At 33.1% G+C, this 16,704-nt stretch overlaps 2 protein-coding genes across 2 annotated transcripts; both read left to right on the plus strand.

Moving 5' to 3' along the window:
- Window positions 1-9,118: 9,118 nt before the first annotated feature.
- On the plus strand, window positions 9,119-10,343 carry LOC133186929 (uncharacterized). Its single transcript, XM_061322315.1, has 4 exons — window positions 9,119-9,134; window positions 9,249-9,487; window positions 9,676-9,762; window positions 10,008-10,343. Exons 1-4 carry the CDS (start codon window positions 9,119-9,121, stop codon window positions 10,317-10,319), a joined length of 654 nt encoding a protein of 217 aa, XP_061178299.1. The 3' UTR covers window positions 10,320-10,343.
- A 4,068-nt stretch (window positions 10,344-14,411) lies between these two features.
- LOC133186930 (uncharacterized) lies at window positions 14,412-15,616 on the plus strand. Its single transcript, XM_061322316.1, has 4 exons — window positions 14,412-14,424; window positions 14,581-14,834; window positions 14,937-15,011; window positions 15,289-15,616. Exons 1-4 carry the CDS (start codon window positions 14,412-14,414, stop codon window positions 15,613-15,615), a joined length of 669 nt encoding a protein of 222 aa, XP_061178300.1. The 3' UTR covers window position 15,616.
- The last annotated feature ends 1,088 nt before the right edge of the window (window positions 15,617-16,704 follow it).

Below are 16,704 nucleotides of genomic sequence, written 5' to 3' on the forward strand. Positions count from 1 at the left end.
GCATATGAATGAAAGTAACTATTGTTAATTGATAAATAAATACGTCGTCAATATATCGAAATGTCGAGTTGAATACCACAGCAAGTGTTTTCTTTTTCTCATGTAGAAGTTTTTGAATAAATTCTGCTTCATATGAATACAAAAATAGGTCTGCCAATAAGGGGGCACAATTGGCACCCATGGCAATTCCAACAGGTTGTTGGAGGACCTGATCTCCAAAAACTACATAGATATATTGTCAATCAGAAACTCAAGATTCTTTTTAATATCATCTTCAGAGTACTTATAGGTACAATCAGAGTGTTTTTTAACAAAATGATTTTGTAAATAACCAATGACAAGGTAAGTATATTTACGAGTTCCATTTTTATTGAAAACGCAGCTGTCTATTTTTTTCCGGCACTTATATTGTGCAGTCTTTTCTCGCTTGTAGTACAGTTAAGTTGTCATATCTTCACTATACTCATAATTTTCATTAATCTTTCGCTTTATGATACAGATATCTTAAAAGAAACACATGATTTTGACTCATTATGTAACTTTAATAAAAATAGAAATAGGTAGTATAAAGGCCAGATCCCAGAATTTTTTCAATTTTTTTTTTAAAATTGAATAATCACAAAACAAAATCGACAACAAACAATAAAAAAAAAAAAACCGAGCAAAACCTATTGAAGGGGGGGGGGGGAGAGCTTCTCATGGACAATCCCCTTTCATGCTCTCATACATATCTTACTAACTTAAGAGAGGCTTCGTGTTATTTTATTTTTTTTGTAGGGACAAGGCAAAGTCATTTTTTGGTTACTTTATAAATATAATGGTATTAATAATTGAAAATCCTGGATCCGCTAACAATAATGCAGTTCTCTTACGGAAGTTGGACTGAGTATCCTTTGCTAGCGAAGATTTTTCAAAACTTGCAAGAAAGAAATTTCATTTAGAGAGATTAAGTGGTAAAATTAATTATACAATTAATGTTAATAATATATGTATAACCAAAACAAACGAAATATAATAGATATTATTTTATCTGTATTCTTAACGGTGAAGATCTATTATATTCAGTTTTCGCAGGCCATCACGTAAACATCGCGCATGATTCTGTATGGATTAACAACAGTATTGACAGCATATTAACTATATTTTAATTCAGAAAAATCTGAACGGTAAATGATATTTAAATGGTTGCATAAAGTACTTATATAACATTATATTCATTCTTAGATTTCTTTGTACGAGATAAAAATACAATCAGTAACAAGATGTGTTTGTGAAACACTATATGAATGGCCGTAGGAACGGGGGGGGCACGGGGGGCCGTGCCCCCCCCCCCCCCAATAATTTTGCCGATATATAGATTACTATAGAAAACATAGTTACTTTATCCTTGTGTCCCCTCAATAAAAACGTCTGATGACCTTTTTTTTTTGCTTGTCAAGGAATGTTTGCTTGATAGTGCCCCCCCCCCAACTGAAATTGCTTCCTACGGGCCTGATATGCCCCCGATGGTAACACAATTCTGGAGTGGGACGTATAGACTACAGTGCAATAGTTATGGCCAATGTTAAAGTTTTTTTCAAATGTAGGTCAAAGGTCACAGTTGAGGTCACATGATCAAAAATTTCTGTACCAATGGAAAGGTCTTGTCATAATGAACACTCATGTCAAATAGTAAAGCTTTACCCATGACAGCGCAATAGTTATGGGCTAGGTTAAAGTTGACAACAGACAGATAGACAGGACAAAAATAATATACCCCTGGGATCTTTCGATCCAGGGGCATAAAAATGCTTGATTTCTACATAAAGCTACTGGTTCATCGATAGGCATGGTCTAAAAAAAAAAATCACGTGCGGGACGGGAGACAGTGTCAGACAGTTGTAATGGTTTGGGTCTTAAGCTTGGATATCGGCCTGGATAGCTCAGTCGGTAGAGCACCTGCATGACTAGTGATGCAGGGTCCCGGGTTCGATTCCCGGTCCAGCCATACATTTTCTCCTTTCCTGTTACAGATTTGGTGCCGTTGACCACCCCTGGACTTGCAGTTGAAAGTTCTGCCAGGGGCTAATAAGAACTTGGGTTGTGTCTTCGAGGGCGAAGACAATTTAAGGAGCGAGGAATGTAATGGTTTCGGTCATGGATATCGGCCTGGATAGCTCAGTCGGTAAAGCACCCGAATAGTGATGCAGGGGTCCCGGGTTCGATTCCTGGTCCAGCCATACATTTCCTCCTTTCCTGTTACACAGTGAAAGAGAAGTAGGCGGGGCTTGGAGCACATGGATTTATGGAATCAAAGAGCATGTAAATATAAGGAATAACTATCAGATTTTTTGGTTTTATGATGATGATCAAACAATTGGCTTGCGTGATAATTTTATGCAAAATCGCCTTCGTCGAATAATTGCTTGATCACATCATAAAACCAAAAAAATAGACAGTTATTCTGTCTATTTGGTGCATTTAAAACTAATAATCCTGGTATGACGTGTAGAAGTGTATCTGTATATTTTAGTATACAATACCCCCATCCCCTCCAAAAAAGTTATTTATTATCATTATTCATTACTTTACCTATTGTTCTGTTTTTCTTCTTACCAACCATTCGGATAAAATAATAATACACACTTTTATGATAAAATATTTATATACATTTGAAGAGCATATTCCAGTGTCCTTCAATATGTACTTATTTTCTTCTACTAAGGAGACTGTATTTAGGATACTACTGACCATGGTTGTAATCTTTTACCAAAGAATGAGTCAATATCACGAGCTTGCAGCTCATCTTTTCATTGACATTTATATGAAAACGCTGTCATTTCCTTACAAACAAAAGAACACATTTTTAAAAAATCTAGACAAAATCGTTTTATTGATACATCAATAAAGAAACGTTTTTTTCTTAATTCAAAATTGAATCACTGTAAAATATCTAGCAGATGAAACATATTACTGAGTTTATAGTTTGTTTGGCGATGTAGCGTTTGCCTCTTCATCTTTTCTTTCCTCTTCCTCTCTATATCCTCCCTTCGTTCTCTGGCTCTCTCTTGTTTTTCTGTAATTGCAAGTTCCCTTTTACCTGAAAAGGAGATCATATATACAATAACTTCAAAATAAATACTGTTTTCATTCTCTCCCTCTTGAAAATATATCATGCACGTGATCACACGCATTTATTCATTATCTATATACATATACATGTACTAAATAATTATAGATAGTAAAAGGTCACTAAGATATTGAACTCAATTGTGGTAACAAATTGTATGTTTCAAGTGATTTCACATTGTTCTCACGTTTTAAAGCAACTTCATCCTCGTCTTCATTTCTCTGAAGTCTCTTATTCATAAGCGATACTATGGGCCACACTGGTTCTCCTCCGCCAGTTACTGGAGTATTATTTAGGCAATCCCTCCTCAAGTCACTTTGGCTTTGATTCCATGCTTCTTCAGTGTCTTTCGCATTCTCTTTTGTTCTTTTTTGGTGCGAAAAGTAGGAGGAAAAGGTGCAACTTTACTATTGAAGAAACCCATATTCTGTTTATTCTGATTTTGTTACTATATGATGCAAAGTTTATGATGACGTCATCTGTATTGTTACGTAATATGCACTGTTACATTAAGCGCAAAATAAACATATTTCAAACAAATGCCAGAAGATTAATTTTCAATGGAAAAATGATACGAAAGATAGGAATATATGTATTAAATTTAGAGCACTTTTAAATAATAATGCGCCAATTTCCATAATTAATTGTCTGAAATATTACGGCTATGACACTCTTTCATACTTAGATATTAAAAAAAATTAAAAGATATATTTTTTTCATTAAATTGGAAACAATTAAGAAATATTGGAAATCACATTTAAACATTTTTTTTTTATTGAGGAATGATTCTATACTGTGTACTTGCACTCATCTCGATTAAACATTTGACAGTATAAGATCAAGGTCATTTCCTTCCAGACAAAAAGAACACACATTCTTTTAAAAAGAATCAAGAAAAATCATTTTATTGATACATCAATGGAACAACGTTTTTTTTTTTCCTTAATTCAAAATTGAATCACTGTAAAATGTCCAGCAGATGAAACGTAACACTGAGTTTATAATTTGTTTGGCGATGTAGCGATTGCCTCTTAAATTCATCTTTTTCTTCCTCTTCCTCTCTATATCCTCCCTTAGTTCTCTACCTCTCTCTTGTTTTTCTGTAATTGCAAGTTCCCTTTTACCTGAAAAGGAGATCACATATACGATAACTCCAAAATAAGTACTGTTTTCACCCCCCCCCCTCTTTAAAATATCATGCACGTGATAAACCCCCCACATTTATTCATTTTCGATACACACTTAATAAGTATTGGTATTAAAAGTCTATAAAATCTTATATCCTTTATGGTACCAGATTCTTACGTTTTAAAGCAACTTCATCCTCATCCTCATTTCTCTGAAGTTTCTTGTTCAAACACGATACTATAGGCCACGTTGGTTCTTCTCCGCCAGTTGTTGGAATATTGAAGGCAATACCTCCTCCAGTCACTTTGGCTTTGATTCCATGCTTCTTCAATATCTTTTGCAGCCTCTTTTGTTCTTTTTTGGTTACTATTGGAGCAACCCATTCTGTTTATTATGCCCCCGGATCGAAAGATCCCGGGGTATATTGTTTTTGTCCTGTCTGTCTGTTTGTCTGTTTATCTGTTTGTCTGTCTGTCTGTTGTCAACTTTAACTTTGCCCATAACTTTTGATTGGTTGGAGCTATGACTTTCATATTTCACATGTGTATTTCTTGTGACAAGACCTTTCTTTGGGTACCATCATATTTGACCTTTTGACCTTGACCTTGGAGTTTGACCCACTTTTGCAAAATTTTCTGAGACTTTAACCTTGGCCATAACTTCTGAACAGTTGGTGCTTGGGCTTTCAAACTTCACAAGTGTATTCTTTGTGACAAGGCCTTTGTTTGGATACTAACAACTTTGACCTTTTGACATTGACCTTGGAGTTTGACCTACTTTTGAAAAACTTTAACCTTGGCCATAACTATTGAACAATTGGTGCTTGGGGTTTCAAACTTCACAGGTGTATTCCTTGTGACAAGACCTTCCTCTGGATATCAACCTCTTTGACCCTTTGACCTTGACCTAGGAGTTTGACCTACTTTTGAAAAAATTAACCTTGGCCATAACTTTTGAACGGTTAGAGCTAGGGCTTTCATACTTCACATATGTAATCCTTGTGACAAGACCTTCCTTTGGATACCAACCACTTTGACCCTTTGACCTTGACATAGGAGTTTGACCTACTTCCGAAAAACTTTAACCTTGGCCATAACTTTTGAATGGTTGGTGCTAGGGCTTTCATACTTTACATATGTAATCCTTATGACACGACCTTCCTTTGGATACCAACAACTTTGACCTTGACCTTGATGTTTTACTTACTTTTAAAAAACTTTAACCTTCGCCATAACTTTTGAAATGTTGTAGCTAGAGCTTTCAAACTAAACATTTTTTATCTTTTGACCTGGATTTTGACTTGCATTTGAGAAACTTTAACCTTCGCCATAAGCTGCCATACGGGGGCATCAGTGTTCCACAAACACATCTTGTTCTGACTTTGTTGTTAGATCACGCAAAGTTATTATGACGTCATTTTAATTGTTACGTTATCTCTACTGTTATGTTAAGCGCGTTTCAAACGAATTCAAACAATTGAGTAAAGAAAAGAAATATATAATCTAAAGCACCTTTAAGATTTTATTCACTAATCTTCATAATTTGCATCCTTGAAATATATATATATATATATATATATATATATATATATATATATATATATATATATATATATATATATATATATATATATATATATATATATATATATATATATATATATATATATATATATATATATATATGAAAGATTTTTTCCCAGAAAAATACAATAAAACTAATAATGTTATAATTGTAAAAACATACCATGAATTTTCAAAAAATCTGCACGGAGCTTTCAAAGTGGCATTTATTTGTTGCTTTAATGCACTTTAATCTTTTTTCAATACGTCAGAAAACAGGCACTTGTGTAAATTTTTGTTTTTAATCTATTACATATTTGTTAGTAGAAAAGTAAGAGATGTTTATAACTTTAAGTCCCAATGAATTGTTCAATAAAATTTTTATTTTAAACAACGTTTGAAGCTTTGTCCATACTTCCAATTTTAACAGCAACTTTAAGTTAATTTTTTTATATATTGGAGGTAAAATTGGGTTAGAAAAATCGTTATTCGCTGTGACAGAGAATGAGATATATCAACAGTCTTCTTTCAAAACTTAACAGATATCTTGAAAACAGACTAACAGGACGACAGAAAATATAACCACTTCTAACTTTTTTTTTTTGGGGGGGGGGGGTAAATTGGAAGTGGAAGAAATTGGAAGTGGAAGAAATGGGGAAAAAAGAAGCAAAGGGTCGGGTCCGTAATACACATGCAAATGAATGGTTGATTTATTTATTCATTTATTTTTTTGTGATATATATTTAAGCATTTAAAAACAAAATTGTGTGTTTCTTAATCACCCAATTTAGTCTGCAGAGGTAATTTTATACTTTTTAAATGCGTTATAGTTCTATATAATGTAATTATGAAACCGTTACGGTTTCATCAAATTCTTTCGGAAGACACTGTGTGTTTTAAAGTTTTAATTATCTCATATCTTTTCCATCTGTTCGTACCAGCCAATTAGTTACCTTAAATCAAGGTTAAAGAACACGTCTTGTGTACTTTATCTTTGCGTCGGTAAATAGGTATTAGATACATTGTACATTTACGGAAATGACACACCTGCCTTTTTGTTTAAAGAATAAGGATGAATAAGGTGTCACGATTGCCTTCATAAAAAATAAAATGCTTTTGAAATTAGAGACGATAATAAAATCTTTTTATGGTAAAAAAGACACTTAATGAAGCAGAACTATACTTATTGGACAAAAAAAGTATGGTTTGATAAAAAAAAAAAAGAAAAGAAAGGAAAATGCATGTACATTTTAATTGGCAATGAGATTATGGCATAATAAACAGGTTTTTTAATTAAGTATATACATTGTATATCGATGTTAATGAAAAGTTTGAAAAGACCAATTAAAAAAAGGCAAAAAGAGTGTAATATATTTTTAATTAAAAACAAAATAAATTATTGGGCCCGTAAAAAGAAATTTCAGTTGAGGGGAAGGGGACAACCGACAACCAAATTTTTTTTTAGTTCGGATGGGCACTACCAAGCAAAAGACCTTGACAAGCAAAATTTAAATTAAAAAAATAGTGATCAGAAGTAATTATTGAGGAGAATCCATAAAGTACTCTTTTTTTATATACTACTAGTATATATCGACAAAATTAGTGAGGGGCGGGGGCACGCCCCTTTCCGGTTCCTATTCATTTCTACGGTCATGAGTATAATTAATGATTAATACTTTTGCGCACTGAGAAAAAAATCCCCGTTTAGGAATATCTGGTGGCTGAGCCATGTCGGAAGAAGTCAATGGGCCATACAGAGCTCACGAAAGAGAATCTGGCCGAAAAGTTCTGAAAATTAATAAACCTTTAAATTTAAAATAAAAGTGGATACTTTGTTTTTAACTTTAGAATGACAAAGCGATGTTACAATGTCTGAAAGATAAAGTTTTACGAGTCATTCAAAGTAAAAGGTTAATTTGTAAAATTTCCATTTTCGGTCACAATTCAGAAATAACTTTGTATAACATAGGTCGCATAGAAATGTTTAAGCACCAACTATACATGAACCGTGACCTTATGGTTATTTCAAACAAATCAAAATTTTGTTCTTAAAATTTCCTTTAAGTTATTTAATATTCCTGGAATTGAATAACTGACCTTTTGTATGAAGTTTATGAAGTAATCTTTATTGTTTTAGTCCTCAGCGGAAGTGAATGGTTGTCTAACTATAAATTATAACTACTACGATGTCGTATGTTGATCTGAAGATTTCTTGCTTTTACTATATCAAGCGGTGAGAATGAGAAGCCGGTTTCTTTATGTGTGTGTGTTGGGGGGGGGGGGATCACCCAATAATTTTGCCAGTATATACGATACTATAGAATTGAAGCTCTACAGTTGCCCCCCCCCCCCCCTCTTCAATAATGTTGCCAGTATAAACTATACATTAGAAAACTAAACTCATTTATGGATGCGTCCCCTCAACAACGTTTGTTGAATTTTATTTCTTTGTTTTTTATTATTTTTTTTAAAATCATTTATATAATTATTCATTTTTTTTTTTTGCTTGTCAAGAATTGTTAAGTGGTGCCCTCACCCCACCCCTTGAAACAAAAAAAAAAAAAACAAAAAAAAAAACAGAAACACCCCCCTTCTGAAATTGCTTCCTACTATAGCCTGTGAAGATATGCAAACTTTATTAGGGGAGAGTAGATATTTTAAAGACTCAAATATTATACGTTTGATTGCTCCTCTAGAGGTTGGGAATTAGACACACATACACCACAAAGCTAGAGAGAGAGAGAGAAAGACAGATAGACAGAGATGATTTAAAACATGAAAATAAAACTACCAATATAGGAAAATAATTTGCTGATCCTACGGAAAAGATTTCAATTTAAACCTTAAGACATTAAATCTCATTGTTTTATTTATCAAACTGACATATCTACCATATGTGATGATTACATAGGCGTATTTTAAAACTTCTATATTTATACCGGAAACATAAGATTGGTATGTATATTGTTATTGCAAGAATAGGCCAGGTATCATTACGGAAATAACAGTTTTTTCTTTGGAATCTGAAAGTTTTTAAAACAAGAGACAATTTATAGATTAAATGAAATATTTTTTAATCAATGCATTTAATACTTCGTAATCAATGGTCGATATTCATAGTATTTTATTTTGTAATCAAAGTTGGATATTTATATTATTTTATATTTCATCAATTGTTTTCTTGAGAACGGAATAAGTTTGGCTGACACTGTCCAAGGAAATTCATTCCCAACTTTCTGGGAATTTTACTTAGTTATTATATATAAAGCGCGCTCTTACATCTGAATTCAGTCAAAAGTAATTCAACTTTAGACAGAATATGTTCAAACTTCAAGGTAAAACAGGAATGGTTTATTTCTTATATAATTTAAAAAAAAAATCAAATTCTATTATTTATTGGTCTGAAAGTACGTGATAAAAATTATCAAAATTTTACTTATAATTTTTAGCATTGTCCGCGCTGCTTGTATTTCTGGTTTTGAGTGGTGTTCTTTCAATGAAATGTTCTTCGAAATCTGGATCTCGTTTTTCTGCTGCGGTCCTGTGGAACCGGAACGAAAATTATAAAATTGATACCACTTGCCCATGTGTTGCCATGACAACAACTCTTCCGCAGTGCCACATTCACCACCTGATCTCAAAAATCAATCACGTGGCGTCTACATTACAAAACAAATATAGGTCGTTTGTAAGTAATTTAAATGCAAATTTATGGTGTCTGAAAATTGCCGCACTCAAGGATGTTTTTCTCCTTAACTTAAACTTATTAAGTAATATTTTAATGAACTTTCTTTTTTACTTTTGAGTGTGTTCAATAATGCATGGGAAACACTGGATCTTTTAAAGTTGATAATGTGAGGTCTTTTTATATTTCAGCAACTATCCATCGCATCGCCACAGCCAGCACCCTGTACTGACATCCGACACCACCACCACGCTAGTGCACCACATAACCCAGATCTGGTAAACCACACAAACCATTACAATGTTATCCATATTTGATTTTATCTTTATCGTTGTTGGCAGTCTGATTCTTGCTATTAAGTCGATCTTTCCCTCAAAGAGCGAGTGATTTTTAATCATTTTCAATTCCGTCTTCATTAAGTACACTATATTATCAATCGCATCATCCGAGAAGTTGCGATTGCTATATTATGTCACCATCAGTTCTGTTACTTTGTACCAACATTTCTCCGTTTATTTTTCAGTCCGCTGTTTTGCTTCAATCTTATAAGACAGTATCACTAGTCTCATTAAATGTAGCCATCGTTCAAAGACACAACAACTCTAGAATACAGGAACTTCCTACGTCAGAACTCGGCAGAGTGTTGTGCTACATGAAGAGGCTTCTGTTCGCTAGTGACGTCAGTTCCGTCATCACTGGACAAAGCGTAACCGTAGAACCAATGGATATTAGTCAGATTGTGCCATTCACCTGTCAAACCTTGAAAGATAGCGTCCATCTTCTTAAACAAGTGAAAACAAACATTCTGGAAACATTTTATAGTCGCCTTAAGTAGATCCCATGTTTGTACTTTTTTGAAAACAGCGCCTAGTATGTATAGTCTTCCCAAAGGCATAGCTTCCTAGCTTGACATGTAAAATTACATGACTTTAAAATATATCGGAGTTTAACACTGCAGCTAGTTAGGCCAGTGAACTATGTATTTACTTGTGTACTTATTTATTTTATTTATTACCATATTTTATTGAATGATTTATTTTTATAAATTTAATGCTCTCTATTTATTAATTGATATTTCTTGTGCTTTTGTTTTTATTACAGTGAAAGAGTTCTTATATAAAGTATTTATTGTATTGTATTATATTGTAGTATTGTATTTTTTTCTTAGACATAATTAGAAAAAATAAAATATTTTCTGATTGCAAATGCATTTTATCTTGATTTCCTAATAAAATAAAATACATGGAATTTAAAAAGTAAGCTTTGTACTAGTCCGTGAACATACTTCACTCACGTTGATTTTGCATAATTAATCCCATCCGGAACACTTAGTGCCTTTCACAGAAAAAACAATGAAAGGCCCGATGTGTTCCGGATGAATTAGTACAATTCTCTATTCTAGCTGCTTGAACTTTCATTAAGGCATGACATTTACGGCGATACATAATAAGCGTCTCTCAAATGGTGACCTAGATTCTCATTGGTTAAGAAATTAATAACATTAGCAACTTTAGATTGTTGTTAAAAAAAAAACGATGAGGTGACATAAGCCACACCTCTTTATTGTAAGAAACGATGTCATTGTTTCCTTGCGTCACTCGTTGACGTCTGACCCATTTTTATCCCATACGTGTATTTCATCCGTGAATGAAAAGCTGTGTAAATTTCAGTATTGATGAGCTAATGAGGCAACCAATGAGAATCTAAGTCACTATTAGCAAGACGCTAATTATGTATAGCCGAGAATGACACACCTTACTGAAAGTTCAAGCAGAAATGAGAATTGTACCAATCCCCCTTTTGTGAAAAAGAGAAAAAAAAATGCCCCTACATAAACATGGATCAGTACTTATAAAATATAAGGAGTTTTAAAGTAATATTTACCATACTTTTGTGTTTTATTTTCTCATCTTAGCCAATATTATGTTTACTTAGTATTCTGAAAGACCTCATTTTACTTGGGAGATGTTTCTGTAATAAAAGCAGGGACCTATATGCAGTATATAGGTCCCTGATAAAAGTTTACTCTGAAGTATAATATTATTATACTATCGTTTTTGGAGTAAAATTTTATTACGGAAACAAGCACCTGTTCGACAGTTCTAGACATAAGGAAAACATAAGTACAACACTGTTTACAAAGTATAGAGAGGTATGGGTATGAATAGGATAAAAACAGGGTTTCACCATATAGCGTGGTCGTGTATCAAGTTTCACAAAGACAGATGAATCCGAAGTCTTTCCCTAATGTTTACCGAGATATAATAATATAGGTTATTTATTGCATGATCGTGAGGGAAATATGAAGATTTATTCAGCCATGAAAAATCATATTCCCCGATGGCTTCGCTTGAATATGATGAAAAGCATGACGACGACAGGGAAATATGAAGTTTTACGGCCCTGTCACGTGATAATCTAGAACCAATCAGATAACGCGTTGTATAGAAAAATAATAATGAGGTATAATCATATAGCGTGGTCGTGTATCAAGTTTTATAAATACAGACTTTCCCTAATGTTTACCGACATGTTGGCGTATATAATGAATATATCGGTATTCTCATAGGATTTTCTTGAGAAAGTATAATTTACGAACCTTTACCATATGTTTTGCTTACAATATGCAAAAATACTGACCAAAAGTTTTACATAAATAGTGCTATTATACCTCTACTGATTTTTTTCATATATAAAATTAGATTGTTAGATGTGAATAATTCCCTAGAAATCGATGTGATTGGACTTTGGCCTGCCTTAGTCAAGTGAGATATAATTCCTGCCTCGAAATTTGTACCGGTATTGCTATGAATGGACTAATCCCAGTTTATCCGTGTGTTAATCACAATTAAGTGAGCTAATCCCTGCTTTGAAATTTGTATCGGTATCGCTGTGAATAGACTAATTCCCGTTTTACCGTGCGTTAGTCTAGTGAGCTAATCTCTACCTCGAAATTTTTATTCATATAATGAAACAATTAAAAAGTATATCATCGAGGGAGTTAGGAAGAATCCAGTTCCCCTCAACCAGGTTTATTTCCCTCGGTTTCGCCTCGAGAAATACAGCCTTGGCCACGGAGAATTGGAATCTTGCTATTACTCCCTCAATGATAAACTTTAACTATCAATAATGGAAAGGTCTGTCATTCTATGCCTTTTATGACATCTGACGACTGTATTACTGTATCACGAGTTCCTTAAGATTTTTAGATCATTTGGGCTCTCGACATCAGGGAAATTCTCATTGACTTTACGTCCGACTCGTTGTGCACAGCTGGATACTATCGTAAAGGTATCGTAGGTTTAGAGTATGATAGTCATCATCATATAGCATTTCTTTTGGATGTTCTTCGGCAGTTCTGCCCATCTTAGGATAATTATCGTACTTTTTTTTCTTTTGAAAAACATAGATGGCGTCCTACATCTATTGTTGAATTATCTGAAATTTAAGTTAGTCAACATTAACATATCTTTCTCTTTAAAACCGTAAAAGATATTTTCTATCAATATACCGGGTATGTAAACGCTACAATTCAGTTTTCCCTCCTAAATTGACCTTCGTCTGTCTAAGTCTCCCTGATCCCCTTTAATAAAATAACAGTTCCTCCCCTTCACCCCCCCCCCCCCACACACCAAGAAAAAAATGCTTTTTGTGAAAGGGATTCATATAGATTTATATACGTATATAACACATACAGGGAAAATGTTTGAAGATATATCTGAGAACAACTTACTAATCATATGAATACATGTTAAATTATTTTCTTTGAGTTATGTTCCTGAGTCAGATTTTTGTTATCTTTTGTCAAATAGAGGTCATTCTCCTTTAACGAAAAAAATGCTTTCACAGATATTACAAATTGTCCCTGAAAAGAAATATGAATTTTGAAAACTTAAGACTTTTTTGTAACCCGATACGGACACTAGAATCCTTTTGCCTCCATTTGCTGTCCTGTAAGTTCAAGTCGGATTACAAACCCACTTTAATCATCTAATATGATGCATACGAAGGTACACTGTATGAAGAATTTAAGTTAAATATAAGAATTTAGAAAATCATAACGATTCAATAACTAAACAATAATTAGAAATATGTAAATACAGAGAACTGCAAATAGTTGGAACACATTTTATGCACAGTATTTTCAGGAAAATCTCATCATCATTATTGATATTTCTTGTATCGTGCAATTTATGACGGTTTAACTTTAAATCTCGACAATAATCTCGACATTTTTTTTTACATTGACCTTTTTCCTTGCAATCTATAAAACAAATATATTCACAATTAATTTGAAATATTTTTTTTCCTGAATTAATTAATTGATACCTGTAATATTTCCGCATTCTTTCCCAACATTTCTTTAGTAAATAATTCTAAAGTCAGAGGTTGATATCAGATTTCAAAGTACCTTAAAACTGTCGCGTGTAAACTTGTGGTTAGATCTGATATTATAAAGGGTCAAACTGTGAAACAAAGAGCATAACTTCTGGTAAACACTGTAAAAATAATCACAGCATATCATCATAGTTTTTTTTTTTACGTAAACCTTGAATGGAATACCTGTCTTTGATATGTCATCATTGTCTTCCAATCAATGAACTTTTAAATCAATATCCTTAATGAATACTCATAACCGATTCCAATGATTATAAAAAATAACCACAGTAAATGATCCATTCAGGTGCTAGGACAAATTATACATCCGATTACAAATCGAGATTATACCCAATATTTTTTTGGTAAATTTTAGTTTCGACGAAAGTACCTTGCTTAATTATGAGAATTTTGAAAATAAAGGGAAACACGTCTCAAGCATCTCTATAAAAATGCCAAGTTTTAGGAGAACTATTTTAAAGCGCCGATCTCTTCCTTAAAACATAGTCAAGCTACTGAATCCATGAACTTAATCAGCTAGACATTGAAAATGAAACTTATAGGTGAATATAGAATTTTAAAAAAATATATTTATTTTGAAGAAAAAATTACTTTTCTAAATTATTTCCCTTTTTAAAAATATATTGATGTCACTCGTTAGAAATTCATCAGCTTCAATGTTTTGATTTTAATTTTTTTTTCTTTCCTTCTCTTCTAAGCCTGTTTTCTGGTAGTACTCTGTCATCTTCTGTTTACCACACAAGTCTGCCGCGCAGTGATATGCACAACCAATTTGGGATTGGAGTACCGTTCTGAACAAATCTCCAGAAATCAGCTGACCTACTCTATAAACGCGTGCTGTCCGTGTCGGTCTCAGCCAATCAGATATCAGCTAAAACTCTGTGGGCTTCTAGATCTCGTCACAAAGATCAACGTCATCATATCACAGGCGGAAAATCGACTCAATGCATTTGTAAGTCCGAAACAGTTGACATATTTTCCTTTCTAGGAACAATATTCTCTTGTCCGAGATTATATTTTTATAACTGTATTTATAAATCACTTCTTTATATAGGCATCGTCCATATTTGGAGGAGATGAATCTTGCTCCCAAGAGCACCATCATGTAGCGGTCACTTATGAGAATGTAGTAAGTACTTATATTTGTGTAAAATTGTAGAATTGCCTCATACATACATGAACTTATAATGGTATACTTAGCAAGTATATACTTGCAGATCCACGCTTCTTTACCATTCAGCGTCTACCAGAGATAAGAATCGTGTCATCATGGTCATACTGGATTGAAATTTGAAATTTGTTATAGTTGATAGGAAATTTATACCGGTAGTTGATAGCACATTCAAATTATTTAAAAATTGTATTTTCTTATAATCGCCAAATACTTGTTTAATTTGATACCACAGTCGGATGCTCTTCTGAACTCCTATCAACAGCTGACAGGAATTGCCCTAAAATTCCACATCATTCAATACCACAACAATTCAAGGATTGGCGTCATATCCGGAATAGCAGACGACATTGGTGACACGCTTTGTCACCTTCAGTCTTTGCTGGGGGACACTGAGATGTCGGAGGTGGTCTATAAAAGGAGCCAGACCATCACAGACATGGACATCAGTCAAATGGTGCCTTACACGTGCCGCACTCTGAACCAAAACGTCGCAAGCCTCAACAACATGAAAGAAGATTTGCGGACTACACTTTTGGCGAAGTTGAACGATTTCGCTTAGATCATGTTGTTTTTGTGCTAACATATACATTATACAAAAATATTCATGTTACAAGAGTAACGATCTCTGGTGGATAAAAACTCATGCATGTATTGTCTTGTGTGATAATAAGAAGTGCATTTTAAATCAATTCATATCGTTTACAAGTGATACGGTTTGTTACTTTATGTATGTTTTCATAGTAAATGTAATGGATGTTATTTTTTCGTTGTAACAAAAGTTTTCTTGACTTTCATTTGCAAAAATCAAAAACCCGAGTAAAGCAGTAATTAAATTGATAAAAATTCCATCTCAAAATGATTTTATCTACACATCTCAGAAAGACTAATTTACCCTTCATTAAATGCAGACAAATTAGAAGTCGATATGCAGTTTTCAAGTATTGTTCTATATTGTGATGTATAAATACCGTTATATTTTTTTTTACTGTGTAACTCAACAAATCTTATTGGTTTGCTTGCTATCACGTGCAAAATTATATTTTACGATATTGACTTGAGTTACTAAAAATAACTTTGGGAAAATCCAAAGATGTGTTTATAATTGTGAAAAGTCTTTAAAACTTACAAATTCCTACATTATGAATTAAATTTGTTTGTCTCTTTCTTTTCCCAAAGAAAATAGTCGATATGCTTTTCTGTGAAGTCGATATATCTATGGATCGACCTCATAAAAGGGCTATATTTGTATAGTATCTGAAAAAAAAATGAACATCGTTTTCTGTTACTTGAAATTATTCTTATTATCTTCTACACCTTAAGGGAAAATAACAAAAGAACTGCAACACCCTCTTTAATGAGACAGAATCTTTATTACATAGTGTCATTGACAGATATTTCGGCTTTCCCATAGCAAAAAATGGACTCTGCCATTATACTCATATGGGAGCGGGGGTATCATTTTGTGCGCTTAGTGCTCATGGTGCCTCTGGTTTGGAATATGTCACATGCAGATTTATATAGTGATCATATGGGCCCACCAGGCCCCAAAACCATAAACTGAGAACAGACTTAAGTCAAAATTTCAAATTGATATAACTTTAAAAATAATTATGATTATAAGTTAAAATTTTCTTCATATCTTTGAATT

The sequence above is a fragment of the Saccostrea echinata genome, unplaced genomic scaffold, assembly GCF_033153115.1.
Source record: "Saccostrea echinata isolate AGI-Se365-2 ecotype Australia unplaced genomic scaffold, CSIRO_AGI_Sech_v1 ptg000014l, whole genome shotgun sequence".
In the NCBI taxonomy this organism is placed as follows: domain Eukaryota; kingdom Metazoa; phylum Mollusca; class Bivalvia; order Ostreida; family Ostreidae; genus Saccostrea; species Saccostrea echinata.

Bases quoted from the DNA above. Each gene is read 5' to 3' on its own strand.
- LOC133186929 (XM_061322315.1), top strand. The intron at 9,488-9,675 runs GTAAGTAATTTA...TTTATATTTCAG, and splicing joins AAAACAAATATAGGTCGTTT to CAACTATCCATCGCATCGCC. The intron at 9,763-10,007 runs GTAAACCACACA...TTTATTTTTCAG, and splicing joins CACCACATAACCCAGATCTG to TCCGCTGTTTTGCTTCAATC.
- LOC133186930 (XM_061322316.1), top strand. The intron at 14,835-14,936 runs GTAAGTCCGAAA...TTCTTTATATAG, and splicing joins AAAATCGACTCAATGCATTT to GCATCGTCCATATTTGGAGG. The intron at 15,012-15,288 runs GTAAGTACTTAT...TTGATACCACAG, and splicing joins CGGTCACTTATGAGAATGTA to TCGGATGCTCTTCTGAACTC.